Genomic DNA, 16,781 nt, shown 5'->3' with positions numbered 1-16,781 from the left:
CTCCTCTCAGATTGCTCTATGAGTTAATAAACACCTGCCAAAATCTCAAGCTCTTCTGTAGAGATCAACAAACCATTTCTAAAATATATGTAGACAAAAGACCTAAAATTAAAACAAAAAAGGAAGACACTATTTGGTTTTAAGACTCACTATAATACTTTACCAGTTCCAAATGTGGTGTTGACAAAAAAATGGGCAAGTAGATCATTAGACAGATTAGCCCAGAAAATAGATCCTGCAGATAACACTTAGTTGGGTTTGGCGGAAGTACTGAATCAGTTCAGTGGAGAAAGGATAGTTAGTGTAGCTTCTGATGTTGAAATAACTAAATATCTATTTGCCAAAAAAGCAAATTCATGCTTAATATTTTATTTAAAAACATAAAATGGATCATAGACCCAGAGTTAATATGTGAAATTGCAAAAACTTAAAGGAGAAAACCATACAGTAGGTGATCCATAAAGGAAGAAATTACATTAGAATTCACAGAAATTTAAAGTTGGTCTATAAAAGACTATCCAAAGACTAAAAGAACACTGAAAAATTAAGGGAAAATATTTGAAAATCACATATTTAGATAAAGGGCTTATGCCTGAAACATGTTTTAAAGAACTTTTGAAGCTCAAAAATAGAAAATGTACAGTCCAACATTTTAAATGAGTATAAGATCCTTTTTCAGAGCCTGCTTGAGAATGTTGGTTTAGTGTTCATTGTATGAGTTAGTTGAAATCAGGCTGTCGCCAGTCACAGATTCTCTGTGTGTACACAACTAAGCATTGTGTGCTTTTTAGTTCTGTCGGTTAAGAATTTCATAGGGTAATTTCATCTAGTAGCTGAGTGTACCTGGTGCTCTGATTGTGGAATCTAAACACCCTTCTCTCATTCAAAACCCAGGGTCCCTTGGGGAAGTGGTAAATTGTAGAGCTGGTGCAGGAAAACACGAGACAAGTCAGAGGGGCCAAGGAGTACATTTGTAGTTATCAAAAGGTCGCAGGGATTAGTCTTTCAAAAAGATATCCGAGTTTGCCAAAACTTGAAAAATTTAAATTACAGAAGTTTAAGATTACAACCTAAGGAATAAGAAATGCAGACTCCATCATTCATACAAATATAATTGAATAAATAAGGAAGTGGTGACACCTCCTCCTTAGGTATCAGACCTAATTAGTAAATTTGGAAGAATAAAAGGAATAGGAAAGCTGGACCTTAAAACATGCCTTTAATTCCAGCATTCTGCAGGCATAAGCAAACGGATCTCTGAGTTTGAGGACAGCCAAGGTTACACAGAGAAACCCTAACTTGGGGGGGGGGGGGAGGCAGCTTTAGAATAGCATAGTACAGCCATAACTGTTGTAGGCAAGCAAGTAAATTAAATATTGCAGGTAGTGGACAAACATTTAAAGTGAAACCATTTTTTTACGTATCCTCAAATGGTCTTTCCCTAAATATGTGTTCTTTACAAAGAGGAAAATTGTGCTTTTACAGTGGAGAATCCTGGAGGACATGACCTTAATTTAGTTAACTAGAAGACATCTGCCATCTGATAAGGTCAGGTATTCTTCCAGAAGTTTATGCCCTTCATTTCACCAAGACTGGTGGGATCTAAGTGAAGTGCAAAGCTTTACAAGTGCAGAATTTGATCTAGTCTCAACAGTTTCTTTGGGTTGTTAGCCTCAGAAAGCTGGGCAAGGTGTGTGTAGGAGCTCTTTTTGCAGGTGCTCTGATTGTGTGGAATAAAAAGGTTAAGAGGAAAATGTGCATAACAAAGAAGTGTGCCTGAACAGAGCAACCAATGTGCATGGCTCCTTGAGCGCCTTGCAGGTAGGCAATGCCTGCTAGGAGCTTTCTGAAATTTAAAAAGTCACTTAAGGCACAGAAGCATGCGTTAGAAAGACCCAAACTGCATTTAAAAACTGCTGAGTAAAATCATATCTAGACACAGAAGGAAACAAAACCATGAATCACCTTGGAAAATTAAAATTTTGTCATATAAGCTATTTATACCCTTATCTCTGTAGATTTAAAGTGTACCTGTATTTTATAAACACGAGAATCTGACATTATTTTGATGTCTGTCTTGTAAATTGGAGATACTGAAATGATATATTAACTGAGCAGCTGAACTGTATTTGCCCACTTGTATGTTAAATACTTGTTTGATGCTAAAGCATCAAACCCACCCTCCTCCTTCACTCATTCCTTTGCAGAGAAACCTGCTTTAAGATTATGACTGTATCCATGAGCCTTAGGACACTTCACAAGTTTGAAGAAACTTGACTTACTCAAGTGAAATGGAAAATACCAAAGAGCAGACTGTTTCTAGCATATTATTACTTCACATCTGCTGGAAAAGAAAAGAAAAAAAACATGTTTCATTCACTTTTTTTTTTTACTATTTGTAAATTTTAACAGTTTCTCTTCCAGTCTTTGTTTTCATTTGCAAGGTTTTACTCCACTAAATTAGTTCTATTCATGTGAATACTATTATTTGCAAGTGGTAAACATATATTATTACTCAAAGCTATAGCATTTATTAGCAAACATCCTGTGTTTCTATAATGCTGTGCTGGCCACTGGAAAAATAAAGCACATTCAGTTTCCTAACCGCAGAGTCTGGTAGAGATGTGTGGCCTGGTGGGGTGGTGATGCAGGAGTTAAAATGTGTGAGTCCACAGTATTGCACTTGGAAGTGTCCCAGGAGCATTGACTGTGTGTAGGAGAGACCCATGTAAGAGTAAGTAGAGGGAGAGGTGGGGTTAGGAGGTAGGGTGGGGCTTTAAATCCTTGACTAGAGAATTTAAAAGAATTTTCCATTATTTTGAAAAATCAACTATAATATAGAAGCAAGTAATATACATCATTTGTTATGTATATAACCTCTGTAAAGTTTCAAATAGCTATTAGGATCAAAATGCCATGCTGTTCTAAAGAAAGATCTTATTGCAAGTTCCAACAGTCTTAGTTAACTCTCTTATCCCTCTTATGCGCTGAGTACAGTCGGAGGAAGAGGAATTGGAGTTGGTGAGTGTGGTTTCCTGCTTGAAGGGAGTTGAAAAATATATAAAAAGTACTAATTATTTTAAATGTTTTTATCTAACCTTTGTTCTTTTGTTACAAAGATTTTTTCTATTTATTTTTCACTATCTAAACATTTTTAATCAAGAACTTCATCTATTGGTACTACTGATCCTAACTTTTATGTATACTGTTGTATACATATTGGTCCATTTTATTTGAAAGGGGGGAGATAACACATACTGTAAAAGCCCATAAAAAGAATAGCTGTCCATAAGCACATGACACTTCAAGCTTTTTCTTCTAAGGAAATACACAAAATACCTTATGTGGCTCTCCAAATTATTAAAGTATTTTTAGAAAATGACTTCACCATCAGAGTCCCTCAGATTGTAACACAGAATCTTGTGTTATGTTTCTTTCTTTCAAAAAGATTACATCATTTTTGGTGAGGTCACCTTTTTCAGAGTTGGGATTGTTTCATCCTGCATGAGACTGAACCACAAGGGGGTTCCCTGTTTACGAAAAGAAGTGTCTGTAACAACATACATACATTTATTTCTTATCAGGAGATACTCAAATCTTAAAAGCAGCTGTTACCTATTTTTTCCAAAACAAATATTTTCTGTTGTCCTTTCCTCTGGAAAACTTGATTTAAAAAAACAAAAAACAAACAAACAAAAAACAAACCTAAGCTCTTTGTTGGGAATTAAAATCCAAACTCAACATATGTCATCATATACATCCCAGGTCAATTGCTGATTAGATGGCTCGTTTAAGGGGAATAAAACCTTACAAGTGTTCAGGTTTTACCATGGACAGGGGTTAGGAGTGCATGAGAGCATGTGGTATAAAAGCATCAACTATTTTCATTTACTTATTATTACATGTTTATGCATGCTGGTGTGGTTTGCACAATTTGTTTTCTTTTCAGATTAGGTTATCTATTCTTTACCCTTAAAAATAAGAGATGGTCTTTTATTTTCTCTGTGCTTGCTTATTTTGGATGTCATTTTGTACTGGTATCTGAAACACATTCATTGATTAGCTATAAATGTGATACTAGATTATACAGTGAATGTCTTTGGGAGGGGGAAATGCTTTAGTTAAGGATACTATTAATGGTTACATTATGGTTCAAACTGAAATAATTCCTCTTATACTAGACTTCACTTCACTCTTTACCCTTAGATATTTGTCCTAAATGCTTTCCTTAATTTTCTAGCACTGTATTGCCCTCTAGTGGTTCTGAAAGTCATTTATTCATGGAGCACACTGCTTCAGAGATTGAGTGGGCAGAACCATGAAGATGAAGCCTGAAATGGGCATTGCCTATACCAAGCCATCTCAGTACTATGTATCTTTTTTATTTAGTTTGGTTTGAGACCAAATTAAGTCCAAAGTAAATCCCTCACTCAAAAACTCACTGAAGTTGACTAAGATGTGTCATCATACCAATGTATGACAGTGTGTGCCTTTCTACCGTCTTTGAAATAACATGTAACTGCAGAGTCTCAGATACTTGCTGGGTGTGTTAGAATGTAGGAATCACGAAAATAAGAAAGATCACTAGAAGCTGTAGTCATTCACATTCCTTAGAAGTTTAAGCTAATTCAGAATCTAAAAATTAAGCCAATTGAAAATGCAAAACAGACCCAGAAATACAGTCCACTAGAACTTTAGAGTTATCCAGAGCAGTTTGTGCCCTAAAATAATTTTTGATGGCTCTGATCCTAAGTGAAAGGAAAGAAAGGAGCCCAGTTCCGGAGCCTATATTGGGGACTTTCCTGGTAAGCACAGGGCTATAGAGACTGTTAGAAGCCTTGCATTTCTACAGTAATTTTACTTCATTGTATTTTTAGTGGGATGGCTGTGGATCAGAAGGAATATAAATATATTTATCTGTTTGAGTCACCAGTAATGTAAAAATTTAACTACAGAAAGAGTCTAGGGACAGTAAGAATGCTGTCTTGGGCTCATTTCTAATATTCTCCTTTGATTATCAGAGGAGCATTGCAAGCCAGGCAGGACACAAATGTCTGACTTCCTTCTGAAGCCAATTAAAGTGTTTAGAGAAGTGAAGAGATTTTTCCCTAGGCTTAAGAAGAGGTGAATCATTGGCTAAAACTCAAGTGCTATACCTGCAGATCATATAATATTTCAGGTGTCCTATAAGAAGATTTATAGGAAATACAAACTTAACATGGAAAAAAAACCCACCGGCGTCTAGATTCCCCTCAGAAGACCATCTTTTAGGCATTCACATTTAGCCGAAGCCCCCATTATCTCACAGCTTTCTGAAAATAGTGATAAAGAAAATGCTGTCTCCTTCGGGTTCTTCAGTTGTGACATAGACCCCCTAAAGCATCAGTCATCAGGCTGTAGCTTCAGCTGTAGTTGCCCCTAGCTTGCTTGTGTACACACTGTGGAGCCTCTTCTCGCCTCTGATTCTTAACCTTGGAGAATGTCAGCTTTAGGTCAGTGTGAAGAAACTGACTCTGTCCTACACATGGAAGACAGGGCTATCCCAAAACAGCTCCATTATTTAAGAGTTGACTTCTCTTTTTTTCCCAGGCAGGGCAATCCTTTAATCCCAATAGTCAGGAGGCAGAGGCAGGTGGATCTGTGAGTTTAAGGCAAGCCTGGTCTACATACCAGTAGACCCCTCAAGAGAGGGAGGAGGGAAGAAGGGAAGGAAGGAAAGAAAAAGAAAGAGAGAGAGAGAATGAGAATGAATATGAGAGAGAATAGTTGACTTATTTATTCCCAGTCTGGTTAAGATACTATGCCAGTACAGAAGGTGTTTACTAGCACTCTATTCACAGCCCCTAGAAAAGTAATTTGTGAAAACTCAAAGCCTTTCCTTTCAGAAAACTGGGAGGCCAGAAGGATACAGACCTGAATGAGTTGTTAAGCCGAGGTCACCTGCAGGGGGAGCACAAGGGAAACCAGAATAAGCCACCACCTAAAACATTTGTTTATAAGGACTGCAAAGGAAGTAGATTTGGTTCCTGTATTCTTAGACTTATAATCTCATGTATACAAATGACTTTTGCTGCCATCAGCCATTTAAAACCTACACAGACTTCATTTAATGTAGCCTCACAATACGTAGTGACATCAAGTCCTTGTTAAGCTATCACACAAAAATGTTATAGCCCATAGGTAAGTTTCTATTTTAAGACAATGAGTCTGGCATTAATATGCTATATTTTAAGTGAGGAAGTGAATAATTAAAATAAAAACATCTCCTAAAATTAGTTATTCTCATTAATATCTTTATGGTTTTCATATCATTATAATTTCAAGAAATAATGACATTCACATAAAACTGTGAAAAGTGTCACATTTAAATTGAAAGTTATTTTTAAAATATTCAGCCCGAATATAAATACCACATAATTACACTTAATCTTTTTTTCTGATCTCTCACAGAATGCCCAAAGGATAAGCAGTTCTCAAGCTGCTCAGCCTCTAGCCACCCCTGTAGTGTCTGTGACAACTCCAAGCTTGCCTCCGCAGGGCCTGGTGTACTCAGCAATGCCGACCGCTTACAACACTGGTGAGCCATCTCTGGGGCTTCGTCCTTGACTCTGTTCTCACCATTTTCTTTTGTGATTTTTAAAGTATGGTTATTGATAATATTGTCTCTGTTTTTTCGTTCCAAATTTAAAAAAAAAAATATATATATATATATATATATATATATATATATATATATATATATATATATTGCTAAACCTTTAAAAAGTTACATAAGATGAACTGATAATAGAATGAAGTAAGTTGTTTCTCCACTGTGAGATTGTTTTACTGCATTTGGGGGGAGGTAGGGTTTAAGACAGGGTTTCCTCTACCGTGGAACAGCCCTGGCTGTCCTGGTCTCACTTTGTGGACCAGGCTGGCCTCAAAACTTACAGAGATCCCCCTGCCTCCTGAGTGCAGGGATTACAGGTGTGCACCACCATGTCTGACCTTTTACCAATTCTTGAGAAAGAAACAAATAGCTAGTATCAGATGTAGCACACATTCAGCCAAAGAACGTAGGAGTTAGTTGCTCAGGTAGTTTTATGAAGTTTTTTATTGCAGAGTATCATGGTCTTCCTTACATTTGAAATCAGATTGTCTTTATGTTGTAAACGTGCTTTGGGAAAGGGCAAAGGTCTCTTAGGGGTGTGGAAAGTACTTTACTGTGGCAGGCAAGATGTGTTTTCCCTCTGTAGCTACTGTGTTACTTGTACCTATGGAGGAAAATGATCACCTTGTTCATTTTCCCCCACAGCCAGTCACTCTGTTGCTGAGTAGAGGTTTTCATTTGACTGTTTTTCAGAGTTTTCATCTTAAAATACTCTTAATACAGAGAACTATTATGAAAGTTTAGGAGTAGCCAGGCAGTGGTGGCGCACGCCTTCAATCCCAGCACTCAGGGAGGCAGAGGCCCGAGGATCACTGTGAGTTTGAGGACAGCCAGGGCTACACAGAGGAAACCCTGTCTTGAAAAACTACAACATACATACATATATGAAAGAAAGTTTAGGAGTATCACAGTGATGGTGTGGGGTGGGGTGCTGCTAGCCAGATGGACCATGTAGAGAACTGGTGTGCATTCAGCTCCCTGTGGTTTAAGCATTGTAAAGCAGGCAGAAACCATGTGTGGTTCCACTTTCTCCTCAGCTGAGCCAAATGCCTATGACTCAGGGAAAGTAGTAAATTACACCTTGTCTGTGGTCCAGATAGTGCAGTGCAAGGAAGTCATTCTTTTATGATACTCCTAAGTGAACTGTGGTAGAGATCACCTCATTTTAGACTTCGGAGTAAGAGCTTTGGCACCAGCACTAAAACTGCTGTGTGTAGCTACCTTGGAGGGACACACAGTTGATACATTTGATTGGCACTTTAACTCTGAGTGCTGGTTCTTTTCCAACAGCAACAACTTGTAATGGGGAGGGGGGAGTGCCCTTTACCTTCTCAAGCACTGGTATGAAAGAAGACACTGCTCCAGCCTATCAGATGCTTTGTAGCCTGTGAATTGTAGCCCGTTGTTTGTGTCTTTAACAGGAGTAATTCCAGAAAAGGCCAGAGCTTAAGCCCTTACAGGAATCCTGTTACAGTCCATTAGTCACCTGTTCATCAGAGCTTTCGAGTTAAGGGCATATCTTTTTTTAGACAGTCACAGCTTAGCTGGTGAGCGTGTGTAGGGAAGTCCCACACAGTTGCACTTTCTAGTTTTAACTCTGAGGTTGCGAAGATAAGACAGGAAAGGAGGGAGCGTGAGAGGTCAGGTGCTTAGATGGGTAAAGCTGAGGAGGCCAAATTTGGATTGGGTGTCAGAGTGAGATTGCAGTATACTGTGTGTCTCATTGCAGACATTCCAGTGTACTTGAAATTCTTCTGCAATACTCATTTTTTAGAAACACCATTAGTTTCTTTAAAATGTATATATGTATAAGCATTTCAAAATACTGCATGCATATATTTTTACAAAGTCTCCAAACAGTTACCAAAACACAAAAAGTGGAGCCAGCCTCCCTTAAAATCATGTGACATTCTCTAAACATCAGTCTCATTCCATCTGAGATCACTTTTACTCTCCTTCTTAGAATGGCTATCTTGTTTAATTTTGCCACATTGTTGTGTGTATTGTTTTTCTTTCTGTGTATACTTAGTGTCAAGCGTACCATGCCAGGCAGTAAATAAAGGGATGGATAAAGGAGCAACTTTTTAAAATAGCCCATGAATCCCATAGACACTTCCTCCAGCTTCAGGTACCCTTACAGGCACTGAAGACAGAGTATGTAGTCAGTGGAACTGAAGTCTGGGGAGAGAAAGACAGGCAGCACTAGGAAAGACCTGTTCCTATTATGTCAGAGCCTGTCTGTCCCCAAGGACAGAGGGACCGCCAGGCAGAACAGGACAAGTACCACAGGCAGGGCAGTTAGAGTTGAGTTGGAGAAATGGGGTCTTGTTGAGTATGTTACAGAGCTTCACAGTCATAGTTGTTATTTTCAAAAAAGTTACTTTGGTTCCAGTGGTCATAGGAGATGGCTCTGTGGTTAAGACTCGGTGCTGCTCTTGTAGTAGAGGATCGCAGCTTGTAGAGTCCCCAGCACCCACTTCAGGTGGCTCACAACTGCCTGTAACTCCAGCTCCAGGAGAATCCCGTACCCTCTTCTGGCCTCAGTGGGAGCGTTTACTCATGTGCACAGATACCCATACACATAATTAAAGCAATAAAAACAAATTTTATTTTCTAAGTGAAGGCCAGTAAGTCGTAGAGAGATAGTATAGTGGTCCAAGTAATCCTTTGCCGGTGGCTTGGACTAGAGTAGTAAGACTATACTGGGGCCTCAACATGCTGGAGAGACAGACTGACTTTTTGATAGCACAGGTAAGAGCATGGCAAAGAAGGAATGGGAACACTCAGCTTCTGGCATGAGCCACTTGGTGCAACTTACCAAGAAAGGAAGAACAGCTTTGAAGAGAACATGAGTTCAGTTTGGGTTATGCCAAAAGGTGCTTGTAGAGATGGCCAAGCAGACATGTCAAGTGGGTTACTTGACAGACCAAGAAATGAATAGAGAGTTGTGGACCAGAAGGGTCACTAGGTCAGGCATCAGGCTAAGACTCTCAGCGCATGTCAAGTATGTTTGGTTTGGGGGTTTTGTTTTTTGAGATAGGGTTTCTCTGTAGCCTTGGCTGTCTTGAACTCACTTTGTAGACCAGGCTGGCCTCAAACTCACTGAGCTCCACCTGCCTCTCCCTCCTTGAGTGCTGGGATTACAGGCATGTGCCACCACACCTAGCTACATGTCAAGTATGAAAGGATAGTCACAGAGAAACCTGAGTGCCAACAGCACTGTCTCAACTCAGCTTTTTTTTCCCCTTAAGAAAAAGTAGGACCAACAACTTTCAGCGCCTTTCTTGAGACATGAGAAAAAAGTTAAAAGTAGGAGTCTTTGTCACCTTTCCTCAGAACTAAAAGGAAAACCAAGTGTTAATGATGAACTGAAGTAACTACGTGTAAGCAATATCTAATGTCCTAAGCCTTGGTCGTGGTAATTATGACTGAAGCATTTGTAGAAAATGACTCATGTGTCATAGAAAGATGCTAGTGAGTTTAAGGTGATGTGTGCAGTCGAGGCGCTGTTAAAACAAATACAGTTCATTGTGTTGTGTTGTATTGTTAATTCAACATACTCATTCTAAGCTTGTAAGCTTCTTTGTCTTTCCTGTCCTGCTTGGCATCAGGACGTGTTGATTCAGGTTCAGTCCAGTGTATCTCTTTCCCGGAGGGCAGGCATATTTTTCTAGAATAATAACTGTGTGGTAATGTAACCTTCTTTTGTAGACTACTCACTGACCAGCGCTGACCTGTCGGCCCTGCAAGGCTTCACCTCCCCTGGAATGCTGTCTCTGGGGCAGGCTTCAGCCTGGCAGCAACACCATCTAGGACAAGCAGCTCTCAGCTCTCTAGTGTGAGTGACTGGAAAGTTCCATGAGCTTCTGCATATGGCCTGCACATGCTTCCTGTCAGTTTGTCGTTTGCTTTGCAGGCTATCTTAAACAGCCGTGCCGTGGTTCTTGTTTATGTAGATAGAAGTGTTAGGGAAAAGTATCTTTTGGGCGGGGGTGGGGGGGTAAGGGGAGTGAGACATCATTTCTCTGTGTAACCCTGGCTGTCCTGGACTGGTTTTGTAGACCAGGCTGGCCTCCAACTCACAGAGGTCCTCCTGCCTCTCCTCCGGAGTGCTGGGATTAAAGATGTGCACACCACGATTGGTGGGAAAAAGTATTTTCTTAACATAGCTCTCGGTTGTATCGTTGATGCTGAACAAACCAGGAATTCCTTGAAGGGATTTGGGGAGCAGAATTTTTCCTTTTAAACAGGGAGAGTCAGATGGTGTCAAGGGGATTCCAAAGCCCAGATGCCACTGCATGCCCCCCCTCACTCACTCACTCACTCACAGACGAGGAAGCCGGTGCTTCCCAGCATCACCTGAGGAAAGAAAAGGTAGCTGAGAACAAGCGACTCATCTGCCTCCCTTTCCTCCTCCTGCTTTGGAGAAGAGGGCAGCAAGCCTGTGCCTTTTTGCTTTCTCCCTGGATCTTAGTAGAGGAAAGGTAGGGTTGAATATCCTGTGTATGAATTAGGTGCTGTAGGATTTGTTTGGTTGTTTCTGGCCAGTTCAGAAAAGAATGTTCCTTCTGGGCAAGATATAAGGCAAAAAAGATTTATGGCAATGCCCAGGAGAGACCAGACTTCCTGAACACCAGAAGGAACCAGGACAGGAGAGCATCCTGATCAGGGGCAGCGTAGCACCAGCTGGCTGCTCTGCACCTCATTAGCACCAGGGCACCATAGCCTCCTGCCCACAGTGCCCAGAGAGACAGCAGCTCCTTTTCCTTGCGTGGGGAGAGAACTGCACCTGTGGATTGTAACCAGTAGTGCTCCAGAGAATTGTGTTATGGGTGAAAGTGCAAAGTATCTTAAGGAAATGTTTTGCCTATATAGTTATTGAAGCCCTAGGCCTGTCCTGAATGAAGTCATTAAAAATGGTGGACCCAAAACCTGGGAATTTGGTGCTACCCAGCTGCTCAGAGCTTGAAACTCAGGAGTTGAGTACCATCCCCCATAGGGAGACACAGTGACAAAAACAAATAAATAACAAGAAATCCAGGAAAGAAGTGGAAGACCTCGAAACTTAGACATGGGGGAAAAGTACTGTCTCCCATACTACCCCAAGCAAGTTCTTAGCCTTTCTGAAACTACTTTTGCTCTTGTGGAAATTGAGGGCAATTGAATTTACATCTCACAGCTACTGTGAAAAGGTAAGGTGTGCCTGCGATGGGGCCTCAGTACAGAGGATACTGAAGGATGGGGGACAGGAAACAGAATTCTAGGTCTTGTTGTTCCCCTTAGACAGCACTAGGCCCTAAAGCTTATTTCAGAGTTGAGCTACAAAAGTACAGGATCTTAAGATACACACACGCTCGCACGTACACACACACACGCACACACACACACACAATGTCTGCTAAGCTATGTTGTGAGTTACACAGATGTACCACGAAACCATCTCACCTCTGTTGTTTCTCTACAGGGCTGGAGGGCAGTTATCTCAGGGTTCAAATTTGTCCATTAACACCAACCAGAACATCAACATTAAGTCAGAGCCTATTTCACCTCCCCGGGATAGAATGACCCCATCAGGCTTCCAGCAGCAGCAGCAGCAGCAACAACAACAACAACAGCAGCAGCAGCAGCAGCAGCAGCCGCCCCAGCCTCCACAGCCCCAACCCCGGCAGGAAATGGGGCGCTCCCCTGTGGACAGTTTGAGCAGCTCCAGCAGCTCCTATGATGGCAGTGACCGGGAGGATCCACGGGGCGACTTTCATTCTCCAATTGTGCTTGGCCGACCCCCAAATACCGAGGACAGAGAAAGCCCTTCTGTAAAACGCATGAGGATGGACACGTGGGTGACCTAAGGCTTCCTGGTTCATGTTTGTTCTTTGTGTTACTGCAGTGAACTGCCCTACATATCTTAAATTGGTGAATAAGGACATGAGTTCAATATATTTATATGTACATACATATATATCTCTTTACATATATATGTATGTGGGTGTGAGTGTGTGTATGTGTGGGTGTGTGTTGCATACACAAAATCAGGCACTTATTGCAAACTCCTTGTAGGTCTGCAGATGTATGTCCACATGGCAGACAAAGCACCCTGTAGAAACAGACCAGTCTGGCACTTCCTTGGACTACTTGTTTCGTAAGATAAACAGTTTTTGCAGAGAAACGTGTACCCATATATAATTCTTCCACATTAGCCTGCAGAAACCTAGGGGGCCCCCTATTTGTTTTATTTAACTGTGCGGTGACTGTAGTTACTTCAGAAAAAAAATGCTTTGTAGAACAGAGCAGTAGAAAAGCAGGAACCAAGAAAGCAATACTGTACATAAAATGTCATTTATATTAATAACCCAACCTGGCATGGGTCTATTGCAAAGGGGTGCATGGGAAAGGGCTGTTGATATTAAACAAACAAACAAACAAACAAACAATAAACAAAAAGCCCCACACATAACTGTTTTGCACGTGCAAAAAATGTATTGGGTCAAAGAAGTGATTTTTAGCTAATAAAAAGAGAGAATAGAAAACACGCATGAAATATTCAGAAATACTAGCCTAGAAATATAGAGCATTAACAAAATAAAATTAATATATTAAGTTATAATTGGAATATGTCAGAAGTTTCTTTTACATTCATATCTTTAAAAATTAAAGAAACTGATTTTAGGTCATGTATATTTTATATGAAAGAAAACACCCTTAATGAATTGATGATTATATATAAAATTATATCCACTACTTTTGAACACATTCTGCTGAATTATTTATATAAGCCAAAGCTGTATGTTGTAACTTTTTTTTCCTCTAGAGAATAGCTTTATCTTGTTTTAACTTTTTAGTTTTATTTTAAGAGGGGAGAAAAACAAAAATATCTTGCAAGCAGAACCTTGGAAAAAAAAAGCCATGAACACTTATTATTCTATATGTAAATTAAAAGTTGAGCCAAACTCTTTGTGTATATAGCATCTTAAATATATTATCACCTTTGATGTAAGTACCTATGTATTGTATGGTCACCAGATTAAAAAGTATATTTTTGTGGATTGCCGCCAATTGGGGGGAAGGCGAAGTCCTTAAGTAGAGTATTCACTGTTTAATATTTACTATTTTGTTAAATATACTGTACTTTGGATTTTAATTATTAGCCCAGTTTTTCAGAGGATTGTGTAAAGGGGTTTCCCCTCACTGGTGGTGAATGTGTGATGTTCTGTTGTAATCTTTGTGCTGTATGGGGTGAGCATCATTATATATTTTATATGTGTACATAAATAGCAAAGTGGCAAAAATTGGTGTTAAGTTCATCCTGCATAAATATAAAATGTGTTGTAACAGATTTTATAAGGCACTATTTAAAATTTGCCTTTTGTGATGGAAAAAAAAACAGTAGAAAGATGACCTAATTTAATTAATATTAGAGAAAATGGCAGAATAGTAGATGAGCACAAAGGTTTTATAAGTGGTAAATAATTAGGGAAATATTTGAGGGGAAAGGGAACTTTTTCTCCTTGACTCTAAAGATAGAATGGCGCAGCTGGTTACAAAATCCGCTCGGGTTTTCAGCTGCCCCATGCATAGAAAGCACGGGTGTGTAGGGAGCAGCTCTCTTACGGTGCAGACCCTTGGCACGATTCTTGTTGTCCTGACGAAACTGGTGCCACCCTCAGCTTGGATTTTGAACAAGGCCTTACTTTTACAGGGAGACAGCTCGTTGGTGATAGCAAGTTCATCCGTTTACTGGGCTTGTGCCATGAACAAAATTCAAAGTCCTGTATATCTTTTATCCTAGATTTTTAAATACTCCTTTTCCTGAAAAAACTTTAGAAAGGTTTAAAAATGGCTGCAATTTTATATTGAACAATGTTAAGCAGCTAACTGCAGTTTTTACTTACATTTTGCTCCCCCCTAAATTATGCTCTTTTTGATGTCTCCTCATCTGCTGTTGTGACAACTCATCAGCCAGGTTTCTTACTGGCACATAGGTATTGGGTACATACCCCGTGGGCAGCACAGACTGCACAGTGGAGAGCACTTCACTGACAGTTTGGGTAGCACATGTTAGTAGCCAAAAAAGTGGGGGTGATGTTTTGTCTCCTCTCTCTAGTCTGAACATTTGGCTTTTACTCAGAAAAGTTTAGGTTTATTTTTCTTGAGATGTACTGAATTGACTTACCGGCACATACTTCATAAGGTCATACCTAATTAAAACAAGACAGTCTCCCAACACTGAATTTCAAGATAACCCTTACCACTTTGTAAACCATTTATAGCTTTGAAAGTGTTAAGTGACCCTTTGGTTATTATTTATGCATGTTCATGAACTTCTGCTGTGTATTGGGATAGGAGTTAACACATTCACATTTACTGTCTATTTTCTTGTGTGCCTTATGAGATGGCTTTTCTGACTGTATCTCAATAGTCTTTCTTTCTATGCAGGTTTATAATCAGTACAACTACTGTTTTCTAAAGTAATATTACACAAGGCTCGGAGTTTGTATTTAAATTACACTGACCAAGTCACAATGTATTCCATTTTCAGGAACTGAATATCTTATCTGACTGTTAATCTTTTCCCGTATGCCCAGTGTGATTTGGAGCATATGGGCTTGACATCCTTCACCCAGACACTCATGTGTGAACACATCCACATCCACAGCTCTCGGTGGGAGCCATCCTAGAGTGGGAGGACACTGACAGTGTGGCTTTAAAACTGACTTTTCTTACCCTTTGAGATTCATGTGTTTTGTATAGGACACCATCACAGGAAAATTTTCTCCCTTCAGATAACATATTTTATTATGAAAAAGAAAAACAAAAAAAGCTTAAGTTGCACTCGTTATAGGAAGTCCCCACCAGCTTTACTTCCTCAGAACTCTAAGTGGTTCTACACTGAGAGTGAGCGTCACCATTGTGTGAACACAGGTGGTCCCAGTCAAAACTCCATCTTTTGAGCCCTAATTACATCCATTGTGTTATAAAACTAAATCAGGGGTTTGTTCTGAAAGAACAATACATGTTTCACCATTTCCTTTCAACTGTAAAGACGACTGATAATGTATTAACATAATTTCTGTATTAACCATCATGCGCACAAGAAATACATAGTAAATACGGAACCTGAAAACTCCTGGCATTGGATCATAAAAAGCTAGATGATTAGAATGTGAAAAAAGACTTTACAAATGTAAAACTTTTATTTCTCTGTAGAAACTTTCTTCACTTTGCTGTGCAAGAAGACACTGCTTTGCTATATTTAAAATGGCTTTTTTAAAAGAGATTTATGTATTTGGTAAATGTTTGTAGTCAACAGTTCACACAAAGAAGCTGTACACGGTTTGATCATGTAAAACCGTTTGGCGGCACAAGCTGGACTTTGTTGCCATCCTTGAGATGAACCTTTTAAGAAAAATAAGTTAATCTCAATTTTTCCCTGAATGTGTTGTTTTTCTTCATTATACAATAAATATTATAGTGAAGTTTTTATCAAATGGTTAAGACAATGCTAGAGGTTGTTGTAAGCTATTTGTCTCCTGCACTCACTCCAGTAAAGATGGCCTGGCTTTTACCATACATCCAGACTCTGTCATGTTTGCCTGGGGAAACAGTAAGTTCTGTCCCCCAGTACCAACCTGGCTATGTTGCAACTCAGTTAAATCCATTGGGTCTGTCAAGAACTGCTCTACTCACAGAATAGCCCGAAGTGTTGAGGGGAGTGGATGTCGGCACTTTTTACAGTGTGCGATTACTTTTATCCAGATTGTATTGAGTTGGCAAGAGACAGGTCTACTTTGGAGTTGTGTTTCACAGAGATAGATGTCTCATTACATCACACCAGTTTGGTCCTTGCCATTTTCTGATAACTGAGCCAGAAGCCAGAAAAGCTCCAGTTGTCCAAACCCATAGTTTAAAAAGTCCTCTTCCTCTCCTTTGCCTTGTGAGCCAGCTCCTAGCTAAGCAGATTCTTGATGTCAAATCAAGTTAATTTTTTGCACTGGTGTTGCTTGCTGGCTATAATGGGGCTCTTGTTAGCAGGTTTTGAAAGCTGTTTGAATCCTGTGGCTAAAAATATTCTAATCACAGCTGCAGCTCCTTAATATCAATTCACTGAGTTCCTAGTCAGCTCCCATGGGCG

General features: G+C 39.7%; 1 protein-coding gene across 7 annotated transcripts in view; it reads left to right on the top strand.

Moving 5' to 3' along the window:
- The window catches only part of MEF2A (myocyte enhancer factor 2A), a 121,279-nt gene extending 105,060 nt beyond the window's left edge, over positions 1-16,219 (top strand). For 5 of the 7 annotated variants that reach the window (XM_084772367.1, XM_084772361.1, XM_084772362.1 and 2 more), the window contains 4 exons: positions 2,998-3,021; positions 6,451-6,577; positions 10,364-10,490; positions 12,117-16,219. In XM_084772367.1, coding sequence (XP_084628493.1) covers positions 2,998-3,021; positions 6,451-6,577; positions 10,364-10,490; positions 12,117-12,501 — 663 coding nt within the window. In that variant the 3' untranslated portion in view covers positions 12,502-16,219. The remainder of the gene's footprint in view (positions 1-2,997; positions 3,022-6,450; positions 6,578-10,363; positions 10,491-12,116) is intronic. The other 2 variants (XM_084772365.1, XM_084772366.1) reach the window with 1 other exon arrangement.
- The last annotated feature ends 562 nt before the right edge of the window (positions 16,220-16,781 follow it).

The sequence above is a fragment of the Acomys minous genome, assembly GCF_964271855.1.
Source record: "Acomys minous genome assembly, chromosome: 2".
NCBI classification, from domain to species: domain Eukaryota; kingdom Metazoa; phylum Chordata; class Mammalia; order Rodentia; family Muridae; genus Acomys; species Acomys minous.
Note: the sequence above shows the minus strand (reverse complement) of the source record. Positions and strands in the feature narration are given on the sequence as shown.